The sequence below is a fragment of the Mastigoproctus giganteus genome, chromosome 8, assembly GCF_048544385.1.
Source record: "Mastigoproctus giganteus isolate SK-2022 chromosome 8, ASM4854438v1, whole genome shotgun sequence".
In the NCBI taxonomy this organism is placed as follows: Eukaryota; Metazoa; Arthropoda; class Arachnida; order Uropygi; family Thelyphonidae; genus Mastigoproctus; species Mastigoproctus giganteus.
Window position 1 is genome coordinate 72,922,825 of NC_143582.1, and position 22,664 is coordinate 72,945,488.

Below are 22,664 nucleotides of genomic sequence, written 5' to 3' on the forward strand. Positions count from 1 at the left end.
GTAGTGCAGAATGAAAAAGACCTGGGGGGTAATTGTGCAATCATATATGAAGTTCTCTGAGCAGTGCAGACAGGCTGCCAGGACAGCTTATGGGGTTTTGTCAATAATATAGAGGAATTTTTCCAGTAGGGATAAGGAGGTGATTATTTCATTTTATAAGGCAACACCCCCAGTACTGCGTACAGGTCTGGAGGCCCCCATTTTAGGAAGGATGTAGAGCTGCTGAAATGGGTACAGAAGAAGGGCAGTGAGATTGGTGAGGGGAACAAAAGGGTGCTGTTACCAAGAAAGACTTCAGTTTTGCAGATTGCAGCTTCTGAAGACTTGAGCATCTGTGAGATGATCTGATCGAGGTGTTTCAGACTTTGAAAGGGTTGAGCAAGCCGATGAGATTCTTGCTTTTGCTGAAACTGTGCATATAATGGGGCCTAAATTCATATTGAAGAAGGATGGTTGTAGAATAGATGTGTGGAAGTTTGTCTGTAGCCAGCGGATTGCTGGAACAAATTTCCATCTGTCGTTATTTAAGTGGATAGATGAAATTGGAAGGGTTTTTTTTTTTTTTTTTGGCTGATGCTGTATAAGCTTGCTTTCTTGCATCATTTGTCACTACTAATATTGACTGTGACACATTATCGATAAACATGGACACATTGAATGTATCGTGGCATGAATTTTCCTACACTGCTGATTATAATTTTTGTTAATTTTTGTTTCTTAACAAAATTTTATGATCTTCAGATGAATCTAATGTTATGATGAATAAAAAAAATCACCCTGCATTATTCTTAAACATACACAGATGCAGTCTCTGAAAATAAAAATTAGTAAAATTGAAACTTTTACACATTGGTGTTAGTTTTGTTTTTTTAAATGTGGAAGTAAATTAAAACAAGAGTTACTTTCTGTTTCTAAACAAAATTTTGTGTTCTTCAGTTGAATAAAATGGTATGATGAATAAAAAAAAAAATTGCTTGAATATATTGTTTAACGCACACACACATCAGCACACAGTCCTTGAAAATAAAAATTGATAAAATTGGAATCCATACACAGTGATGTGTTGTTTTTTTTTTATGTGGTAGTAAACTAAAACAGACACACTTGCAGTCATTTATTATTGGTAAAATAAATTTGTTAATATGTAATTTTCCTGTATTTTCTTTAGTAGCAAATTAGTTTTGTAAATTGGATGAGTCCAGAATTGCAAACAAAGGTTATTTTTTTAATACTGAATAACTTGAACCTGATTTTTTTTTTAAGTTCATAATATTTTTGTTTTTCTACATTTTGAATTAGAGGTTTTGTATGGTTGTATGTTATCCCAGGTGCCTCTGTAGCCAGGTGGGAAGGAGCAACAGTGTGTAGCACATGCTTCTTGATTAGACCTGGGTTCGAGCCTGTCACCACTAAATATGGAGGATGCGGAAAGGTCAGGGAATGACCACCGCATATCCCGGAGCAATATGGCCTTAGTTGCTAATGCTCCTAAAAACCAGGCGCCTCCGTAGCCAGGTGGAAAGGAGCAGCAGTGCGTAGCACATGCTTCTTGATTAGACCGGGGTTCGAGCCCGTCACCACCAAATATGGAGGATGCGGAAAGGTCAGGGAATGACCACTGCATATCCCGGAGCAATATGGCCTTAGTTGCTAATGCTCCTAAAAACCAAACAACAAACAAACAAACAAACAAGCTCCTAAAAACAAATAACAAACAAAACAAACATATATTATCCCTACTGATTTTGATATTTTTATTTATTTTATTTTATTTATTATTATTATTAATTTTTTTTTTTTTGCAGAGAAGAAATCAGTGTTCTCCTCAATCCATACTATACAGAACATGATACATAGTAAGTATTAATAGCAGTTATGATACACAATTATTATATTTTAATATGCAGTTTTAATTTCTAGTTGGTATCCAGAGCCATACCATCTGTGAGTTTTAGACAGTTAGATTGAAATCCATATCATTTGCATTTTAAGGATATGCTACTGAAACTGATTTGCAGATCCTCAGCTAATAGTAATGCACATGAAACCTAATGGTAATATTTTGGTCTTTTAATAAATTGATCCAGTAATGGTGATGTGAAACACTTCACCGCTACTATTCTTGCAGCTTCATGACAAAGGGACATTTGCAACGATAAAGGACAGGGAGACAGCTGATTGAAGGACAAGGAGACAGCTAAGGCAGTGCTATGTTAAGGTGCAACCTGTACTACCTATTTTAAAAATTTATAATACTGTATTTTGGTGTTTCCTGACTGCTAGTGATGCATTTGTGATACAATTTTTAAGGAATAGAAATTTGGCCTTGTGATACAATTTTTAAGGAATTGAAATTTGGTGACACATTAATGAGCCATACAGAGTCAGTAAAAATACATGAATTAACTGGGAAATGTCACAACTGACCCTACTTTCCCCAATACACAGTTTTTTTGTTTTTTTTTAAGTATATGAGCAAGCAACAGTTATAAGACAATTCATTTAAATTTGCACATAATTTAAAACAATCAATTTGTGTACTGGTAATACCAATCACATGACTGCATTTAAAGTTTGATTGCTAAAAAAAGCAGCTTGATTAAATGGAAGAAACAATTTTGCCTAAACCTAATGAGGTTTAGTATAAAACCTAATGAGGGTTTAAAACCTGTGCTAAAAAGTTATATTAAGCAATTAAAAAAATATATAAGAAAATAAAATATACTAAAAATGTATAAAATATAAAAGAATTATAAAATATACCAAATATTTTCTAATTTCTTTTTAGAAAATATAAAAAAAATATAAAAATATTATACAGTAAAGAATAAAAAAAAGTAAAGTGCAGCCATTATCAACCCACTGCAGGATGGAAGCCTCCTCAACAATTCATGTTGAAGGAATAACAAAGTAATAATATGAAAAGAAGGATACTTCTTAACAGGGCTATGAAAAATTGGTGGGAGAAAGAATGCTGGATGTAATGTACCTAGGCCACAACACACAATGGGGGGACCCTGTTAACAGCAGATGGCAATTAGTTTCTTCATTTTAGAAGCCAAAGAGTATCTTATGATATATTTTAGATGAAAAGTTTTTAGACATTGTATCATCATCTCACAGTCTTTTTGATAAAGAAATTGAGAAATTTAGAACTAAACTGAAAATATCTAAATTGGGAATTTAGAATTTACTTAATCAGAATTTGAATGAACAAATGGTGTTTTTTTGGTAGTAACATGGAATTAAAAGGTAAATGAAAATACTAATATAAGGATCGTTTATCTGAAGGATGGATAGACGGAATTCATTTTTGAAGAATGTATTTAGCAGAAAGAAATTTCTGCAAATATTTTGGACACTGCATCTCTTCCCAACAAAAAAAAGGAAACAAAGGTAATTCAAGGTAGAGGATATATAAAGTAACAATAAAAGTTTCATGAATATCTTTTTTCTAGGAAGAATTATTGTATTAAACAAAAATAATGTTGGTTTCAATGTTGAATTTCATTAAAAAATCTTATAACCCTCAAAAGCCTACAAAGTAGGCTCTGGCATGTGTTTATTTTAGCTGATTAGAAACAGGTTATGGATTGGCTATTATGATATATTTTAGAAAGCCTATTACTGATGATAAGACTAGACTTGTTAACCTTAGGGATCACTCTTCATCTCATTCAAAAGCTTCTTCACAGTATTCATGGTATTGTGAAGCAGTTTCTGAATCAGATGGAGGAGGTTGTCTTTTTTTTTTTTTTTGGCTTTCAGACATCAAAATTGTGAACAGTTTCATCTTGATGAAGGCAGCAGATAGATCTCAAAAGAACCTTCCTCACAAGCACATTTGAAGGTTGTGCATTCAGCTAGTAGGAGATGTTCATTCTTTCTAGAAGACCAAATGTCCATTCTCATTTTGTGGATGGATGTTCAATTGTACAATCCTGGTTTTTGGGACATGCTCTCCAAAACCAGGATTCTAGGATTTTGAAAGTTTCAAGAAATACAACACATTGAAATAATATAAATAATTTGCATTTAAAATATAAAGAGTTTTATAAATGTTTTACCATGCAGTTTTGGCACCTCCGTAGCCAGGTGAGAAGGAGCAGCAGTGCGTAGCACACGCTTCTTGATTAGACCGGGGTTCGAGCCTGTCACCACCAAATACGGAGGATGCAGAAAGGTCAGGGAATGACCATCGCATATCCCGGAGCATATGGTGTTAGTTGCTAATGCTCCTAAAAACCAAACAACAACAACCATTCAGTTTTATATTAGTATTAGTAGTGGCAAATGATGCAAGGAAGCAAGCTTATACATCAGCCAAAAAAAAAAAAAAAAAAAAACAAACCCTTCCTGCATCACTTGTCCATCCCCTCTAATAATTTCTCTAAATTTCTACTCTCTGGCAGAAAGCAAATTTCTACACATCTTTCCTGCTACCTCAGTTAAATTTAAGCTCCTTTTATGTGTGTTGTCTGAGAGAAGGATTCTTTCAACATTTAACTTACTCAATCCATGCAAAGCCTTAAACACTTCAGTTGGATCTCCTTGCAGGTGCCTAGTTTACAAATACTACAATTTCCAGAACTGAAGTGTTTCTTAGTAAGAGCACCCTTTTGTTCCCCTCAATAATCTTGCTACCCTTCTTTGCACATTTCCAGCAGATCCACATCCTTCCTAAAACTAGTCTTCCAGACCTGTATTCAGTACTCAAGATGTGACCTAATCATTGTTCTTTACAATGGGATAATCACCTCGTTATCCCTGATGGTAAATTTCCTGTATATTATTGACAAATCACTTTGAGCTGTAATAGCAGCCAGTCTGCACTGCTCAGAGTACTTCATGTCTGATTGCAAAATTATCCCAAGGTCTTTTTTTTTTTTTTGTTCTCCACTACCCTGACTGTGGTATCTTATAGTTGGTATGTTATTCTGAGATTATGACTACCCATATTCAGTATGGGTAGTCATACTGAATATGGGTATTACTGAATAAACTTCAGTTGCCATTTTGCAGTAATCTGGATTACTATCATAAACCATCATACTAACCTTTGTATCATCCACAAACTTAGACATTAAGCTTGATATGCCTTCATCAATATTATTAATAAATATTGAAAAAAAATAATGGGCCTAGCACTGAGCCCTGGAGGAATCCACTACTCTGCCTTTTCCCATCCCTTTATCCACAGCAGCAACTTCTCCTTAATGCCACACTGCTCCAGTGTGTATAGCAGTCTTTTATGTGCAACAGTTTCAAAAGCTTTTCTGAAATCTCAATATAGATGTAAAAATTATTTTTTGCATCCAGTTCCTTTGTTACTGTGTTGCAGTATCCAGTCATATTGGTCAGACAATCCATTATGGGACTGCTATATATAACTGATTCCTGTAAAAATGGTCCTATATTACTTCTTTAACTGCTAACTCACTTATTTTTCCTGGAGCAATTGTCAAGCTTTCAGGTCTGTAATTACTCACTTCACCTTTTGATCCCCCTTTATGAACTGGGGAACATTTGCATATCTCCAATTCATAGGCACTGCCCCTGAATTTGAGGATGCTCTCATAATTATGACTGAAGGCTTGCTTAATTCTTTTGCTGCCTCTCTTATAATATAACAGCATTAGTAAAATAATAAGAGGAGTTTACCTCAATATAGTGCGTAGAACACTTCCGTATGATACCCTCCAGAAATTAAAACGGAAAAAACGAAAAAATCGACAACTTAACGATAATATAACAGCATAGATCCTGTCCACCCCAGGAGCAATATTTTCTTTTCCACTTTCTTCTCAGTTTCCTCAAAATCATTTAGCTCCCTGTTACAATTCTGTATACTTCTGGCATCCCCATCTTTAAGAAATTTCTCATGTGTGAATATATGAGGAATGTGCAAAATATCTATTCATTTTGTTAGCAACGTGAAAAGGATCATCAACAGTTATGTCATGCATGTCTAGTGGAGCAATTTGATTCATCCATTTCCTTCTAGTGTTAACACAAATAAAGAAGTCTTTGCTACTTCTATTTGCATTCTTTGCCAGAGACTCCTCATAATCTGCCTTAGCTTACCTAACCTCTTTCAAGATCTCTTGATTGCAGACTAGTTATACTTATGTTGACCATTTGTACTTATGGTCAGTTTCTCTATCCCCTGATAATTATACTCATCCCATATATTATTATTCTTTTGCCACTAATCTCATCAGTTCACCTGGTATTCATTTAAATCTTGTACTTGAATAATATCTCTTAGTTTGTATAAAAAGCCTAATATCTTCTACAGTTACTTCCCTGAATGTTTCCCATCTAAAATTTGTAATTGGTTACATCGTCAGTTTGTCCCAATGAATAGAATTTTAAAACTATCTGAGACCACAGCTATTTCCTGCAGGACCATTGCTTTCTGTTGTGGACGATTTCGTTGTGTTGTGTGATGCACAAGTATAGAGTACAGCATTGTGCTGTGTGGGCTGAGTGCTTCATTCGTTCCGTTTTTGAAAATTTCTGTGAGAATATTAATCCTGTTCTTCAAGCCATCATATAAGCCCTTCAGAACACAGAATTAATCTCCTCTCATTCTCTGAAATGGAAGCACACAAAGACATCCCATTTGGCTGTATCATATGCCACTACAGATAAGTCAACTCTGCAAAAAGGCCATAAGTAGCACACTGGATGTAGCTCTGATTTGTAAGAGAATCTCAATGATGGTTCTGTCCCAAGCCAAAACATTCCCACCACTTTGAGCTTTTTGCTTTGCTGCACTTGTTTAAGGCTTGATTTTAGTTTAATTTTAATATAAAAGTACCACACAAACCAAGACATTAGAATATAATAATTCTAGTATTCTCAGGTTATGTGGTGGCAGGTAAGAACTACACTGTTGCATTTCTAAATAACATTGATTTTCTGAATGCCAGTTAAATACAAAAATAAACTAACTTATGTAATTAGGGCCTTTACATTTTTTATTTACTACAATTTAAAACACTATAATTAACTACTATTATGTAGTGCACTACAAGTTGTTAGTTATGAGATATGCTGTTCATGCTAAAATTACCAATAACAAAGACTTTATGAATTACTGAGCATCTCGCTAGAGTTTTGTGGGGTTATAAAACACGCTGTGTGCAGCTTCCCGGGCGGAGGTTGCACACAGTGTTGTCTCAGGTAAAAGACCCAATAGCAAAGGACCTAGTAGTGGAGTAGTATACAGGATAAAATGCCCGGATTGTGGGGAATGTTATGTGGGCGAGACAAAACGACGGCTCAAGGATCGTCTGGGGGAGCATGCAAATGCTATAAAAACCGCTGATTACAATAAGTCTGCTGTGGCAGACTTATTTTTGGGAGAAGCAGCATCAAATTTCCCCAGAGGATGCGGTTATCGTGGATCGAGCGCATGGGTTCTGGAACCGTAAATGGCTCGAGAGCCTACGAATCTGTTCATCCGACCACAATATTATGAATAGGGACAGAGGTATGTGTATGCATCCTCTGTTTGAAACTATCATCCTAAGTACGGATGAACGGTTCTGCTTAACACGTTCCCGAGCTATTTCCGCTTCCAGTTCAGACCATGCACCGACTGCACCACGTGTATAGGTACCGTGAGCCTGTTATATATGGACGTGCTGCAGGAAGTTTTGTTACTGCTGAGGAAGGAAGCCGATGCTTCCGAAAGCTCCAGAGACTTTTATTGTTTTTATCGCTTTTAATCCGGTTTATTTTAGTGTATTTTATCTTAAGGATTTTATCACAGTTTTAATGTTTTTTCATGTATATAATTTAATTTAATATAATAGCAGTTTTTGTAAATATTTATTTTATTTTATTTTAATATGTAAATATTTTAGTTACAGTAAATACTTATTCTTATGGTTGGTGTGTGAGCTGATTTAATGCTAAAATACTTAGCTAAATTCAACAAGTTAGTTAATACATGCAGTGCATTACATTTCATTTCATTACATTATTTATAAAAATGGAAAAAAAAAAAAAATCTTTTATGCATGAACCAAGAGCATTTTATTTCTGCACATCTGCCATATTGCCTGTTCATTCCTCCAGTCACTATGTGGCTACAAACATAGTTATGCAGCGCTTCAGCTACAATATGTAGTACAGTGGATTTCGGTTATTTGGGCCACCGGTTAATTGGGGCAGCCATTTATTTGGGGCAAATCTTAAAAAAACAGAACCCAATCGAGAAAATAGCCAGGATTTACTTCGCTTAATTGGGATAATATGCCGTTTAATTGGAGAAAGAGACCGCTGCACTGGAGATTACCCTACAATTATCTCTGACCATACCACGTGGTTCGGTCGGATTTCTAGAGGTCACAACCATAAAACAATAAAAACAATTAGCAGTCACCTGTTTAATGGGCTTTACTGTTAGTGAAATCTATCATGAACGGATAGTAAACTTGATCTTATTGAATTTGCTATAATACCGACAGCTGGAATTCTGTGGGTTATTATGGCAAAATGGGTTTACACTTCCATGAAATCTTCAATCATATAAAAAAATTAATTTTCAGAATCTTCTCTTCATTCCTATTTTTAAAGCTTCTTAACTTGTTACTCTGTTCTTACTTGCATGTATCGTATTACTTACAATTTGTGTGTGCTGAGTTCTTTGTTATCGATTGCTTATCTTTTTACTGTTTTAAATTTTAACCCCAACCCACAAATGTCAGTGAACAGAAATGTCAACTAGTTAGTATGTACATATTACAGTACCTATTAATTATTCCGATTATCACATATATTCTTCCGATTTTCACGTATCATTTAATTTTTTAATTGATAAGGTAATAAAGGGTAAATTTATGCTTAATATATCTTTAATTTTATAGCCTGTGGATAATATACCTCCTATTTTCGCTAATTAGAATTGCTGTTTAATAAAATTAAAATTCAATTCACAAACGTGATCACAATGACTAGCATTTACTACACATCATATAGTGAACGGTACTTTGCTATGGCGACTCCATCGTAACGTGATTTGATTGTACAGTGAAAAAATTGTAAAGTGGGGGTCCATTGTATTTTTAACTATTTACATGAAACTTTGGATAACTGGGGCAGACGCTTAATTGGGCCAAAATGCACTAGTCCCGATGTGTCCCAAATAACCGGAATTGACTGTATATGAATAGCCTATGTGATATGTATGAAAAAAAGAAATAATAATTGCCAGCTTTCTATTGGTCCTATTTTAATAAAATTTGAGAAAGCCCAACAAAGAAATAATGTTTTCCAGGTTTTTATTGGCCCGGTGTTAAACAAATATAAAATTTTATGAAAATCTTTCCACTCAGAGTCAAATTATTACATGCAGACCAAATAGGTGTTTTTCACCTATATGTTGAAGTGCCTAAAAATAAGCTAACATACAAAATTAGGACAATTAAAAACTATTTATAAAACACAGTATGTCAATTAAAATTTCCAAAATTTTTCATTTTAAACATTTCATCCATTGTTTAATAGTATGAATCAGAGCTGTAATGCTCAATACATTCTACATTGATATTAATATTTGTAAAATAATAAGAGTTGTCAGTTTAATGAAGGAAAATCGTTTTGAATATTTTCATTAGATTCTTTTTAATATTTTTAATTCCATTCAATTGATTGTTAATTGTGTTAAATTGGTTTTTAATTATTTTTTACTCTAATGTAAGTTTTTAAATTTTTTTCGTTTTAATTTCTGGAGAGTATCATATGGAAGTGTTCTACGTACTATATTGAGGTAAACTCCTCTTATTATTTTACAAATCCATTGTATAATATAATCAGCAAAAATAAATAATATTTGAATTGTTGCATTTCACGTAGTTTTTTTTTAAATTTTTTTATTATTATTTTTTTTATTTTGGAGCTGGACTGCAAAGGGCTAATCCTTTTGAGATCAGAAGCTATAGTACCGTGCTTGGGTTGGAGGTTGAGAAGGCAAAAGAAGATATTTGTTGACATTAGACTTGAATTTCTGTAGACTGTAATTTTCAAGAAATATGTACGAAGGAAGGTTGTTCCAGAAAACAGGAGTTGAATGAATAAACGAGGAAGATTTCAAACTCACAGAACCTCAGTTGGTTCTGTGAGTTTGAAATTGGACAGTAAATGGATATTGGCTGGTGGCGGCACATGTTCAGATTGTTTTGAAAGAGAGTGGGAATAATAGAAGCCAATTCAGAAGAACAGTGCCCATGGAAGTATCTGTAGAAAAGGCATGCAGCAGAAACAGTACATCTATGAGACAGCGAGTGGAGGGACTGTTAGAGAGGAGTCATTAATTAACCTAACTGCCCTCTTCTGAATGGAATTTAGAAGCCTGAGAGAGGTTTTGGGCGGCACCGCCCCAGATGTGGAAACAATATTCCATGGTAGGGTGGATTTGCAATTTGTACAGAGTGAACAGCTGTTTGGAAGAAAAGTAATGCCAAGAGCGAAAGAGAAAACGAAGTTTTTTAGATGCAGAGGAAGCAATCATTGTGATGTGCTTGTGCCAAGAGAGATTAGAAGTCAGGGTAATCCCCAAAAGAGATATATCATTTTGCTTAGAAATCGGAGTGTCACCAAAGATAAGCATAGGAGCAGAAGAATCCTTTTTGCGAGATATAAGACAAGACAGAGTTTTAGAAGAATAGAAATCAACTAAGTTGTCTTAGCCCCACTGGAGAATTACCTAGAGATCGGCATATAAGGAATTGGTAGCAGATATTCGAGAAGTTGAAGCTGATCGAGCAGGGCAAGGTTTCTCAAAATGGAAAGTGGAATGCAATGTGCTATCATCAACAAAACTATGAATAGGATTTCCAGTCAATGGAAGAAGGTCATTAATATACAAGAGGAAAAGAGTGGGGGAAAGAACTGAACCTTGAGGTACACCAGCATTAGTGGAGAAGTTAAAAGATAGAGAGCCATCTACCATCACCCTCAGTGAGCGATCAGAGAGAAAACTGAATAACCAATTACAAAAACAGTTGGCAAACCATAAGATGGAAGCTTGTTTAGAAGACCTTTATGCCAAACACGATCGAAAGCCTTTGAGATATCAAGAGCAATTGCTTGTGTTTCACAACTTTTCCATTGAAATAGTCCATAAATGAGTAACATAAGCCAGAATATCACCAGTGGATTCTGTGTCGGTGTCGGTACTGTCAATCATTGATCAGACGGAAGGTTTCTATGTAGTTTAAGAGTTGGTGGTTAATTGATTTCTCCAATACTTTAGAAAGAGTAGAAGTAATTGCAATATGACGATAATTGGATGAGAGGGATTTGTCACCCTTTTTAGGAACTGGCTGGCTGGATATGAACAAATTTCCAAGCAGAAGGAAAAAAACACCATTGGAATAAGAAAGTGAAAAAAGGTGGTAAAGAACAGGAGTAAGTTCAGGAGCACAGGTTTTAAGTGGAAAAACACCATCAGGATCTGGAGCTTTCTTAGCATCAAGATTTGTCAAAATCCTTCTGACATCCTTTTGACGGAAGACCACAAGAGGCGTTGAATGGAGTATGCTGGGAATAGTGGGAGGTGTTTTGCCAAGATCATAATACATGAGTTGGAAGAGAAATGGGATGCTAGCAGGTCAGCTTTATCCTTGGCGGAAGTAACAACAAAACCATCTGGTTTTGACAGAGGTGGGAGCAGAGATGGGCAAAAGTTGTGGCCAATAGCTTTGCCAAGAGACCAGAATGCTCGGCTACCATTAGGGCAAGAAGGAAGTTTTCTACTCTCAGCCTGTTCAAAATCTTGAACAGGCTGAGTTCAAGCCTGTTCAAAATTAATAACTGCTTTACAGTTGTTGCGAGCTTTGGTGTAGGCAGAAAATGAAATTGAAGAATCGGAAACAAGCCAATTATGATATGCAACGTTCTTCTCTTGAACAGCCTTAGCACATTTTTTGGAAAACCAAGGTTTAGATAAAAGACGCGATTTTAAAGTGGAGTGTGCAATAAAGGATTCCATTCCCACATGAATAATTTCACTGACACGATCTGAGCAAACGTTGACATCAGAAGTTTTGAAACAGTAATCGAACCAAGGAAAAGAAGAAAAGAAATCTCGCAGGTCATCTCATTTTTCATTCTTGTAATGCCAAACAATACAAGGTTGGGAATAGCCAGGAGATAAAGGCTCCATTGAAGAAGAGACAATCACCAAGTTGTGATCTGAGGTGCCTAAAGGACCACTCACTTTGACTGTATACTTAGAAGGGTCGTTTGTGAGAAAAAGATGAAGCATGTTGGCTGTATGGTTAGGATTGGCCGGTATTCTTGTAGGTAAATGAACAATCTGTGCAAGGTCATTAGTAATTGCAAAAGTCTCAGCATCTCGGCCAGCTGTGTCAGTGTGACTAGAAAACAAAAGCCAGATGGAGTTGTGAACATTACAATCACCAAGGAAAATTACCTCACTGTTAGGAAAGTTGGACTGGAAAAAGTCAAGTTGCAAAGAGAGGAAGTCAATGAGCTCCAAGTTGGGAGAATGGTAGAGACAACAGATGAATTTGACACAATGAGGTAGAGAGATTTTGAGCCAGAGAAGATCGAAGAGAGGAGATTCCAAATTACCAAGTTTCTGACAAGGAATATCGGAATGGGCATATACACAAGTACCACCTTTGAGGTGAAAAGAATCATACAGCGAATAATTTGGGCAACTGCAATGAGCAGTAGTTGAATCAACTGATAACTGAGATTCTGTCAGAAAAAGTACATGGGGTTTGGCAGACTGCAAGTGGAAATGGACATTGTTGAAATTAGAATTGAGACCACGTATATTTGTGAAATGAACTAGGAAGTGTTTGCGAGGTTTAGATCTTTTCGCAGATAAGCTTACTCTATTAGTTTGACAATTCATGGTGTATTCAATAGTGAGAAAAAGTGGGTGGGACATGCTGTATGAAGTAATGAAATTTTTGGATATGGCGTACACATGGTAAGAATATACTCAGATCCTTAACATAACGTGGCCTTCACAATGCGCTCCACATACACACTACTCAGACTCCCTCCAGTCACTATCTTGCATAGTAGAGGTAGCAAGATTATACACTAGCTGATCCGGAAGCCTCCTAAAGAGTTACCAATTCGGTCCAGTGTACTCACTAGCGACCAGCCTGGAAACACCGTTTTAGAGCTGTACCCTCGAAATGTAAGGAAGATTGGATCTTGCCTTGATATTCATTGTAACCTCAAAAGTCATCAATTATACTGTGGCTCCTAAAGTTAATAAACCTCATACAGAGAAGAAAACAACAACAACATTAAAGCTTAGTGACAAACTTTGATATAATCCAAACTATTACATTAGGATCACCCAGAATGTTAATTCATATACCCGTGTGTATTATGTCTGTAAATTGCACGTATTCTCTGCTTGATTTCCTTGGTTTGCTGGACGAAAAACCTTATTTTATGGAGGAAAAAAGAGACCCGATAACTCAGCCACAGAGTGAAAAATGCCTATAAAAGTTCCTCGCATCATCAACGGGATTTGAACCCAGGCCTTTTCCACTTGGTATGGGGAGGACGGTGAAGATACCACTGTGCTACCCGCACAGACTAAACTTGATATAATAAAGAAAATAGAACGGGGCATAAGCAGAATAACATTGGATCGTCAATATGTTTGTTTTTTATGTGCTGTTAATAAAACTGCACTCTTAACCTTTCCATTTCTTATTTGGCCTCATTATTTCTGCATTAAATACATTAAAAATAAAACTTTCTAGATAATTGAGAAATCGAAATAATGGTACCTTGAATCCCCTAAGGTGCCGTTATTTTGAAAGTCTACTGTATATTGTTCAGGAAGTATTTATGAAAAAATATATATATATAGTATGGGTGGAAAACAGTTGAAAGAGAATATGAGAGAATTTATAAGAATAGAATCACAGAATATTGATCTTAGTTTTTTTTTATTTTATTTTATTTAGCTTTATCTTCTGTCAAATTATGGAGGTGGTTGAAGCATGGTATGTAATGAATGAAGCATTGGCTGTCAGGGTAAGTTTTTTTTTTTTCTTCTTCTTTGCATTAGTAGTCAGTTTTGAGATGAAATTGGAGAGAGAGAGAGAGAGAGAAAGAGAGATAGAAATCTTTAAAATGAAGTGGAATTATATATATATATATAATTCCGCTTCATTTTATATGCAGTGGCCAGTTCTCAGTAGTTAATTAACTTGTAGTGTTTTTCTATTATGCTATAAATATAATGTCTCTTGTTTCATCAATCTGAAAATTTAATAAGAGGCAGTCAAGTATTCTCCCATGTTGTTAAAATTAGATACTGCATTAGAGAGTATTGGATTGGTATTGTATTACTGGTTTGATTACTTGAAACTGCTAACAACCTTTGTCACTATCCCTGCGTTGGTATTCTCTTAAACCTCTCAAGCATGATTCACCCACCATATATGAGCTTGCAGGAGTTAGTTTTCCACTAGGAGGGGCAACTCTTTTGAGTAACTTTCTTCATGGAATTTGAAAATTTGTAAAAAGGAAAACTTTGTACATGAATGCTTTTAAATAATCATTTGTTTAAATTTTTTACTTGATTGCCCAGGATTAGAGGGAAATTATCAAAAATCAAATTAGAATTAAAAAAAAAATATATATAAAAATTCGTAAAAAATATTGAAAAATAATTGTGGTTACTTTTTATTTTGATGCACTAATATCCTCTACATCTTTTTATGTATCAGTAAATTCAATTTCATAAACTTGTGGAGCTGAATTCCAGAGAATTTTGGGCCAAACCCATTGAATATTTGCAGCCAACAAATTCAATCTCCTCAATGGGTTTGGTCCAAAATTCTCTGGAATTCAGATCCACAAGTGTATGAAATTAATTGAATTGACTGATATATAAAATACGTGGCAGTATGCAAAATAATTTTCACACTGCCACATATTATAAACTGACTGCCCTTTCAGAAATATTTCAAGACAATTCATACATATTCTGGCTTATATTACCCATTTATGGACTAATTCAATGGAAAAGTTCGGTGAAACAAAAGCAGTTGTTCTTGACATCTCAAAGGCTTTAGATCATGTTTGGCATAAAGGTCTTCTAAACAAGCTTCCATCTTATGGTTTCCCAACTGCTTTTAGTAATTGGTTATTCAGTTTTCTCTCTGATCGCTCACTAAGGGTGATGGTAGATAGCTCTCTGTCTTCTAACTTCTCTACTAATGCCGGTGTCCCTCAAGGTTCAGTTCTTTCCCCCACTCTTTTCCTCTTGTATATTAATGACCTTCTTCCATTGACTGGAAATCCTATCCATAGTTTTGCCGATGATAGCACATTGCATTCCACTTTCCATTTTGAGAAACCTTGTCCTGCTTAATCAGCTTCAACTTCTCGAAAATCTGCTACAAATATCTTAAATGCCGATCTTCATGTAATTCTCCAGTGGGGCAAAGACAACTTAGTTGATTTCAACCCTTCTAAAACTCAGTCTTATCTTATATCTCGCAAAAAGGATTCTTCTGCTCCTTTGCTTATGTTTAGTGACACACCGATTTCTAGGCAAAATGAGATATCTCTTTTGGGGATTACCCTGACTTCTAATCTCTCTTGGCACAAGCACATTACAAATATTGCTTCTTCTGCATCTAAAAAACTTGGTTTTCTCTTTCGCTCTTGGCGTTACTTTTCTTCCAAACAGCTGCTCACCCTGTATAAAACGCAAATCCGCCCTGCCATGGAATATTGTTCCCACATCTAGGGAGGTGCCCCCAAAACCTCTCCAGCCTGCTTGATTCCATTCAGAAGAAGGCAGTTAGGTTAATTAATGATTCTTCACTAACAGAGTCTCTCCACTCGCTGTCTCATGGACGTACTGTTTCTGCTGCATGCCTCTTCTACAGATACTTCCATGTGCACTGTTCTTCTGAATTGGCTTCTATAATTCCCGCTCTCTCTTTCAAAACAGTCTGAACACGTGCCGCCACCAGCCAACATCCATTTACTGTCCAACTTCAAACTCACAGAACCAACTTTTCATCTTCCTCGTTTATTCATTCAACTGCCGTTTTCTTGAACAACCTTCCTTCATACGTATTTCCTGAAAATTAGTCTACAGAAATTCAAGTTCAATGTCAACAAACACCTTCTTTCGTCTTCTCAATCTCCAACCCAAGCACGGTACTAAGTACTATAGGTTCTAATATCTCTCCTGTTTGGGGTTTACATAAAAAAAAAAAAAAAAACTTAAGTAGCATGTTTTAGGGGATGGGGGGTAGGGCATGCCGATTAGGGAGGTACTTATATATTTATAATCTCTTACAATCACAACATTTTCTTATTTTGAGTTTATTTTTCATCCTTTTGAGTTTGTGAACGCATCATGTCGGTGGAATTTTTGAAATCAGAAAAAGGAAACCCGAAATTGTGCTTTAGTGGACATTTGTTTTATAAAGACAGGCAAAATGAAACAAAAATTCATTGGAAGTGTCAAAATTACTGAAAAACCAAATGTGCCGCTCGAGTTATTACGGTAGATAACACCATCCTTAAAACGTGGAAGGAGCACAATCATTGTGGAGACGCAGCAGGAGTTGAGGCAGCATAACTTCTTGATACCATTCGAACTTATGCAGAAACAACAAATAATACGCCTCATAGTATTATTTCAAATGTTTTGAGAATTTGTAGCCAAGCAGCAGCCCCCAAGCTTCCAAAATATAAGAAATCGAAATTTTGATGGCCCAGTTCTTCCAACGCATCGTAGAGACATAGTTTTTACAAAAGAATATAAAACATCGTGCAATGGAGAATTGTTTCTATAATTTGATTCTGGACCCGAGGACAATCGTATGTTAATTTCAGTACGAAAAGAAATTTGCTGTTGTTAGCGCGAAGTGAACACTGGCATGCCAATGGGACTTTCAAAACTATTCCCTTACTTTTTTTATCAGCTGTATACGATACATGGATTCAAGGACAAAATATTGCTTCCATTAGTTTATGCATTATTGCCTAACAAGTCTGAGGAAACGTATGTATCTCTACTACAGCAGCTGAAAGTATTGGAACTGGCTATAGCCCCGCAATCAATAACTATAGATTTTGAGACGGCGATGATGGCCAGAAGAGTTTTTCCTGACCGCAACGGGATTGTTTTTTCCACTTTTCACAATGTATTTTTCGTTCCATTCAGAATAATGGATTGAAACAACGTTATGAAACTGACGCTAATTTTGCTTTAAATATGTGAATTTTGGCAGCAATTGCATTTGTGCCCACTCCAATTGTGATGGTCGTTTTTTAACATTTGTGTGAAAATGGTGTTTTTCCTCCAGAATTGCAAGAAGTTGTTGATTATTTTGAGGATACATGGATTGGACGCCCAATCAGACGACATCTTCATCAACCACCAAAGTATTCCCATGAAATGTGGAATGTAAACCAGCTTGTTCTTGAAGGATTACCAAGAATGAATAATTCTGTTGAAGGGTGGCATAGAAGATTTGAGGAACAAGTCGCTGCTTATCATCCCAACATTTGGAAATTTATCGATTGCATTAAAATACAATAAATATTTGTATTTACGATTTATTGTAAACTCTCTTGACTTGGTTGTCGTGCCGGAGTATAAACAGAAATTTAAAAAAGAACAAAGTATTAACGAAATGTGCATCGAACAATATTTAAGTGGAAGTGATCCGGGCAACAAAAAAAAGAAGTATCGCGATTGTGATGAACGAATTAAAAGGCTTGTTAGTGCATATGATGAAGGGGGTGATATTGTTGATTATCTAAGAGGTATAGCGCATAATATTTCTTATTAATAATTTACATACTGTGTTGTAAATATTACAGTTTCTTAGTAATTAATTATCCCAACGTGGCTGATTCTGAAGATTGTATAAACATTCATTTTGAATTTTTGCAGTGTACTATGACATACCTAATGTTATAATTAGTTTATTTAAAAATTAACCAATTGTTATATTGTTCAAATAATGTATTTTTTACTATTTTTGTGATACATGTAACTATTAAAATACATAATCTACCTATTAAATTACATATTTCCATACATGTGTTGTTTTTATTTCCATACTATTCCCTCATAGTTCATAGAATTCCAAAAAATGTGCTAATCATAGCTTAAGGCAGAAACTTAAATAAAAAAATAACTTTTTATGATTTTACCAAACACATCTCATTGCTTCTAGACAGTAAAATGCGATAAACTGACGCGATGGTAAATTGTTTATGTGATAAACTGATGCGGTGGTAAATTTTCCTAGACTCGGTAATGTCCTCAAACCATTAAAGCTTCTAGGCTTCTGGGCTTTCCCAGTGAGTAAAGGAGGAAGCTTCTCTGTGCCAGTCACGTTTGCTGCTAGGAGAATGGTAATCCGTTGTTTGGCCTTTTTTTCTCGCCTTTAAATGTAAGTGTTTTATCCGGTATCAGTTTAAAAAAGAGTCCAGTTTCATCAACATTGAAGATGTCATTGTGGTCATATGTCAGCAAAACATTTTTTAAATGATTTTCCTTCCATTCCTTTGTAGTGTCACTGTCCAATGGCTTCACTTTCACCACACACTTTTTTTGAAAGACAGGCCATGATGAGTCTTAAATTTTTGTAACCACCCATCTGAACTTTCAAATTCTTCAATATCTTCATTCAATTCACAAATGATTCAGCCTTAACTTTTAAAAAATTACCATCTATGGAAACTTTTTTTAAAGCATCATCATTAGCCATTCCAAAATTACCTTTTCAATATCCGGACATTTTGCCTTTTGTACATGAATTCTGCCCATGCAGCAGCAGATTTCTCTAAACTTTCAATCTTTTTCCGATCTTTCAAAATAGTGAACTCTTGGGAATGCAGAACTGTTTGGCGATGTCAGTCTTAGAATGCACACCATTATCTACAGCTTGCAAAATCGTGATTTTCTGCAATTGTCAAAAGCTATCCGCTTTCTTGGAGCCATACCAATAAACATACACTGTAACTGACTTCTAGCCGATGTTCATTTGATTACTGCCCTGTGAGAAAAGAGCGTGGGAAATCTTAAAAAAATGATTTCTTACATCAGGCGCAATTACTCAACATATTTGAAGCATTCTGTCATTTTTAAATGTGAATAATGTAATAAGAAAGTGAAAATTCAGATTAAGAGGTAGAAATTTATGGTTGTTATAGTGATCCTTTTATTTTCAAGGTCATTATACTGAAAGTAAAATAGCATTAGATTAATGTGAAATTGGCCAGGACCAACCACATAGGACGTTATAACATGTTGGGATATTAAAAAGAGGGTTACTATAAAGAGCTTCGACTGTATATGAAGATTAGGCATCAGGTTAACCAGAAGGGTGCATCTGTAGTGGTGGGGGGAGTTGAAGAATGACTAAGGAAAAATTAAATATTGCCAGCTCTTGGTTAAGGTATTTTGGGAAGATGACTAGCCTTTTTTCGCTAAACAATAAAGTATTGCACTGAGAGAGATTAAAGCAGAGTATTTGTAAACATTATTTAAACATGTACCAACCCTTTTGGGAATAGAAGGCAGTTCATTACATGATTTCCATCTGAACTATAAAATGTCAAGTGACGTCATGATTGGGAGATGTATTGCTGAATTGGTCTCCAGTGCAGATTATAATATCCCAAGCTCTAGTGACACATTATCTATGTGCTAAAATTTCCTAACATATTTCCAGAGGTGGGCAGAGGAACAGTAGGCAACTATAAATAAGTACTGGGGTGGATTTCACATCGGCTAGTACTACTGTGACATCAAATGAACATGTGTTTGCTGCATACTGTTAGATGACAGGGAAGTCCTTTGTAATAAAGAGGCAGGAACTTACTCCTTTCTTTGAGACATGACAGCTGGAGACAATGTTAAATAGAAATTATTTGCAAGAGTAGCAAGCTCACTGTCAGGAGTAAGCCAGGTTTCCATAGTATCTAAGAAATTATAAGATATTGGTGAAACAGATCATGACCATAGAGATTTCAATTCTGATACTCTGCATATTTTGGTGAGGAGTACAGTCCTAAAGTTATATTGATAGTTATAGTGATAGTACAAAGTTATATTATTAATTATAGTGTTAGAACGGAGTATTATTTTAATTTTATCAAAAATACTTCATACTGGAACATTTATAGTTTCTGTTAGGAAAGAATAGAAGAAATGGAATATTATATGAAAATGACAGATGCTAGAAAAAAATAAAGTTAATTATGAATTAAATATTGAAAAAACATTTAATATACCCAATTTATGTTGAGGAAATAAATTTATTGATTGCCGTTTATTTTTATTGATAAACATCACTATTGAGTATATACAGAGTTGGCTTTGCATTAGCAATAACTACCAAATACCTCATGGGGCCACCTTTTGCCTGTAATACAGACTGTATGCATCTTGGGCATAAGGTGTTGTAGAGTATACTGTTGTAGTGTCATGAGATACCACAGGATACTCTGTATTTTCCACATAAATGGCACTGTGTGGTAGTGCCATTTATGTGGCAAACAATATGTCCAGTAATGCCGCACATCTTGAGGTGGATGGGCATAGCATTGAATGTCCTTTTCCAGTATGCCCCAAACATGTTCAATTGGGTTCAGATCAGGTGAGTTTGGTGGCTATTGTAGGTTGCAGAATTTATTGTCATGTTCCTGAAACCAGTTAGCAACCTGCTGAGCCTCTTGGCATGGCATGTTGTCTTGTTGATAAGAGGTCAGAGTTGGCTGGATACATTCTCATTGTGAAGGTGGTGTACTTGGTTGGCACCGATGAAGAGGTAGGCATTCCCATCAAACTGTTGATTAATTAACAGTTATCAGAGAACCCAAGACATACCAGGAAAACAGTCTCCAAACCATAACACCACTGCCTTCAACCTACCAAACATTAACAGTACATCCAGGAGCCATGGCTTCATGTTACTTTCACCAAATGCAGATGCGTCCATCAGAATGATAGAGTTGGAAATGGTATTCATCAGACCAGGCAACAGATTTCCATACATTGTTGGTCCAGTGTTAGTGCTGATGTGCCTACAAGGCATAATTTCTTGTATCTTGTAGTGAGCACGGGTACCTGTAATGGCTGTCTATTGTCATAGCTTATACAAACTAATGTCTGGTGCATAGTCTATGTGGATATTAGTCTTGCTGTTCCTATGTTGTATTGGGAAGTTAGCTGGGCCACTGTACTATGAGACAAGACATATGACGCACACTGCAGGTGTCAGTTACACATAATCTTTGGCTGGTTGTTTGACTGCTGTCGAGCCAGTCATGGTAGACCCATGCCACCACAGAATGGAAACACTTAACCATGTTGGCTGTAGTTGAGATATTGGCATCTTCATGCCTTGCCCTCACAATCATTCCACATTTGAAGTTGGAAAGATCTCAACACTAACCCATTCTTCCTCACAGAAATTCAAAAACTGATCACAACGTATGCAGACTACAATCTTATATCTTCCATTCCCAACTTTGAGCTTTCACCAGCATTAAAGATCAGTCCATTCATAAACAAGAGGGTGTTGCTAATGTAAAGCCAACTCAGTGTATATATTGTGAAAGGTATTTGAAAAGCACCTGACCTACCATATATTTCATTATTTGAAAAAAAAAAAAAAACTAATATAAATTACAAACATTTATATGCATATAACCCAATTTTTAGAGTAATATTTTGAATATTATGTTATTTTATTTCCTTTTACTTTTAAAACAGTTATGTTCACCAGTAACTTCACAAAAAAACAGACATACAGTAATGAAACACTTTTTTTTAAAGGACTGTTTGAGAAGAAAATCCACGAGAATATTATGGAAACATTAATACTTTGAATACTTGAGAATTGGATTGCTGAATTCAAAAGGGGTCTGGGGTTCATCTGTGGGGAACCACCACAGATGAACCTCAGAATCACCAAAGTCTGTTGATTTTCATGAATTTGGCAATCACAGAAAATGTTGATGATGTTTAAGATCTAATTTGAAAGATCATCGGATTAGGTAACCATCTAGCTGATTGGCTGTGCAGTAGTAGGGCCATCTCTGGTTCAATTTGGTTTAAATAAAAAAAAAAAAAAAAAAAAAAAGGTTATAATAAATAACAAAGATATTAAACATATCCTTTGAACAAGATAAAAATTTGGTGAAATGGGTACCAAAATATGTGAATGCAGATCACAAGAGGGAGAATTGTATGAAGACAATTCTTGAAGAATTTGCCCTGGATTCAGAAAAGGTTATGAGCCACTTGATGCCCTTGGATGAAATTTGAATTTATTACTATAATTCAGAGGCCATATATCATTTTGTGGATTGGTACCATGAAAGATCCTTTCCACAAGAAATTTCAAATATCACGATCAGCTACCACATCTTTTTTTTTTTTTTTTTTTTTTTTTTTTTTTTGAGACAAAGAAAGGGTAATATTTGTTGATTACATTCAAAAGGATAAATGCCTTACCGGTGAAGATCATTCTTCCTTGTTACTGAAATTGCTCATGCAATTTCAAGGCCAAAAGTTGTAGGGAGTACCCCAGAAGATTCTGCTTTCTGCATGATTGCACATCCAGTCACAAGAATCAGGTAACTATGGAGACAGTCAT

The 22,664-nt window shown here is 35.4% G+C and overlaps 1 protein-coding gene across 2 annotated transcripts in view; it reads left to right on the top strand.

The window, feature by feature from the left end:
* TBC1D5 (TBC1 domain family member 5) overlaps positions 1–22,664 on the top strand; it is a 416,292-nt gene that overhangs the window by 199,577 nt on the left and 194,051 nt on the right. For both annotated transcript variants that reach the window (XM_090379490.1, XM_090379491.1), the window contains exons 11-12: positions 1,806–1,856; positions 13,980–14,049. In XM_090379490.1, the coding sequence (XP_090235616.1) occupies positions 1,806–1,856; positions 13,980–14,049 (121 nt within the window). The remainder of the gene's footprint in view (positions 1–1,805; positions 1,857–13,979; positions 14,050–22,664) is intronic.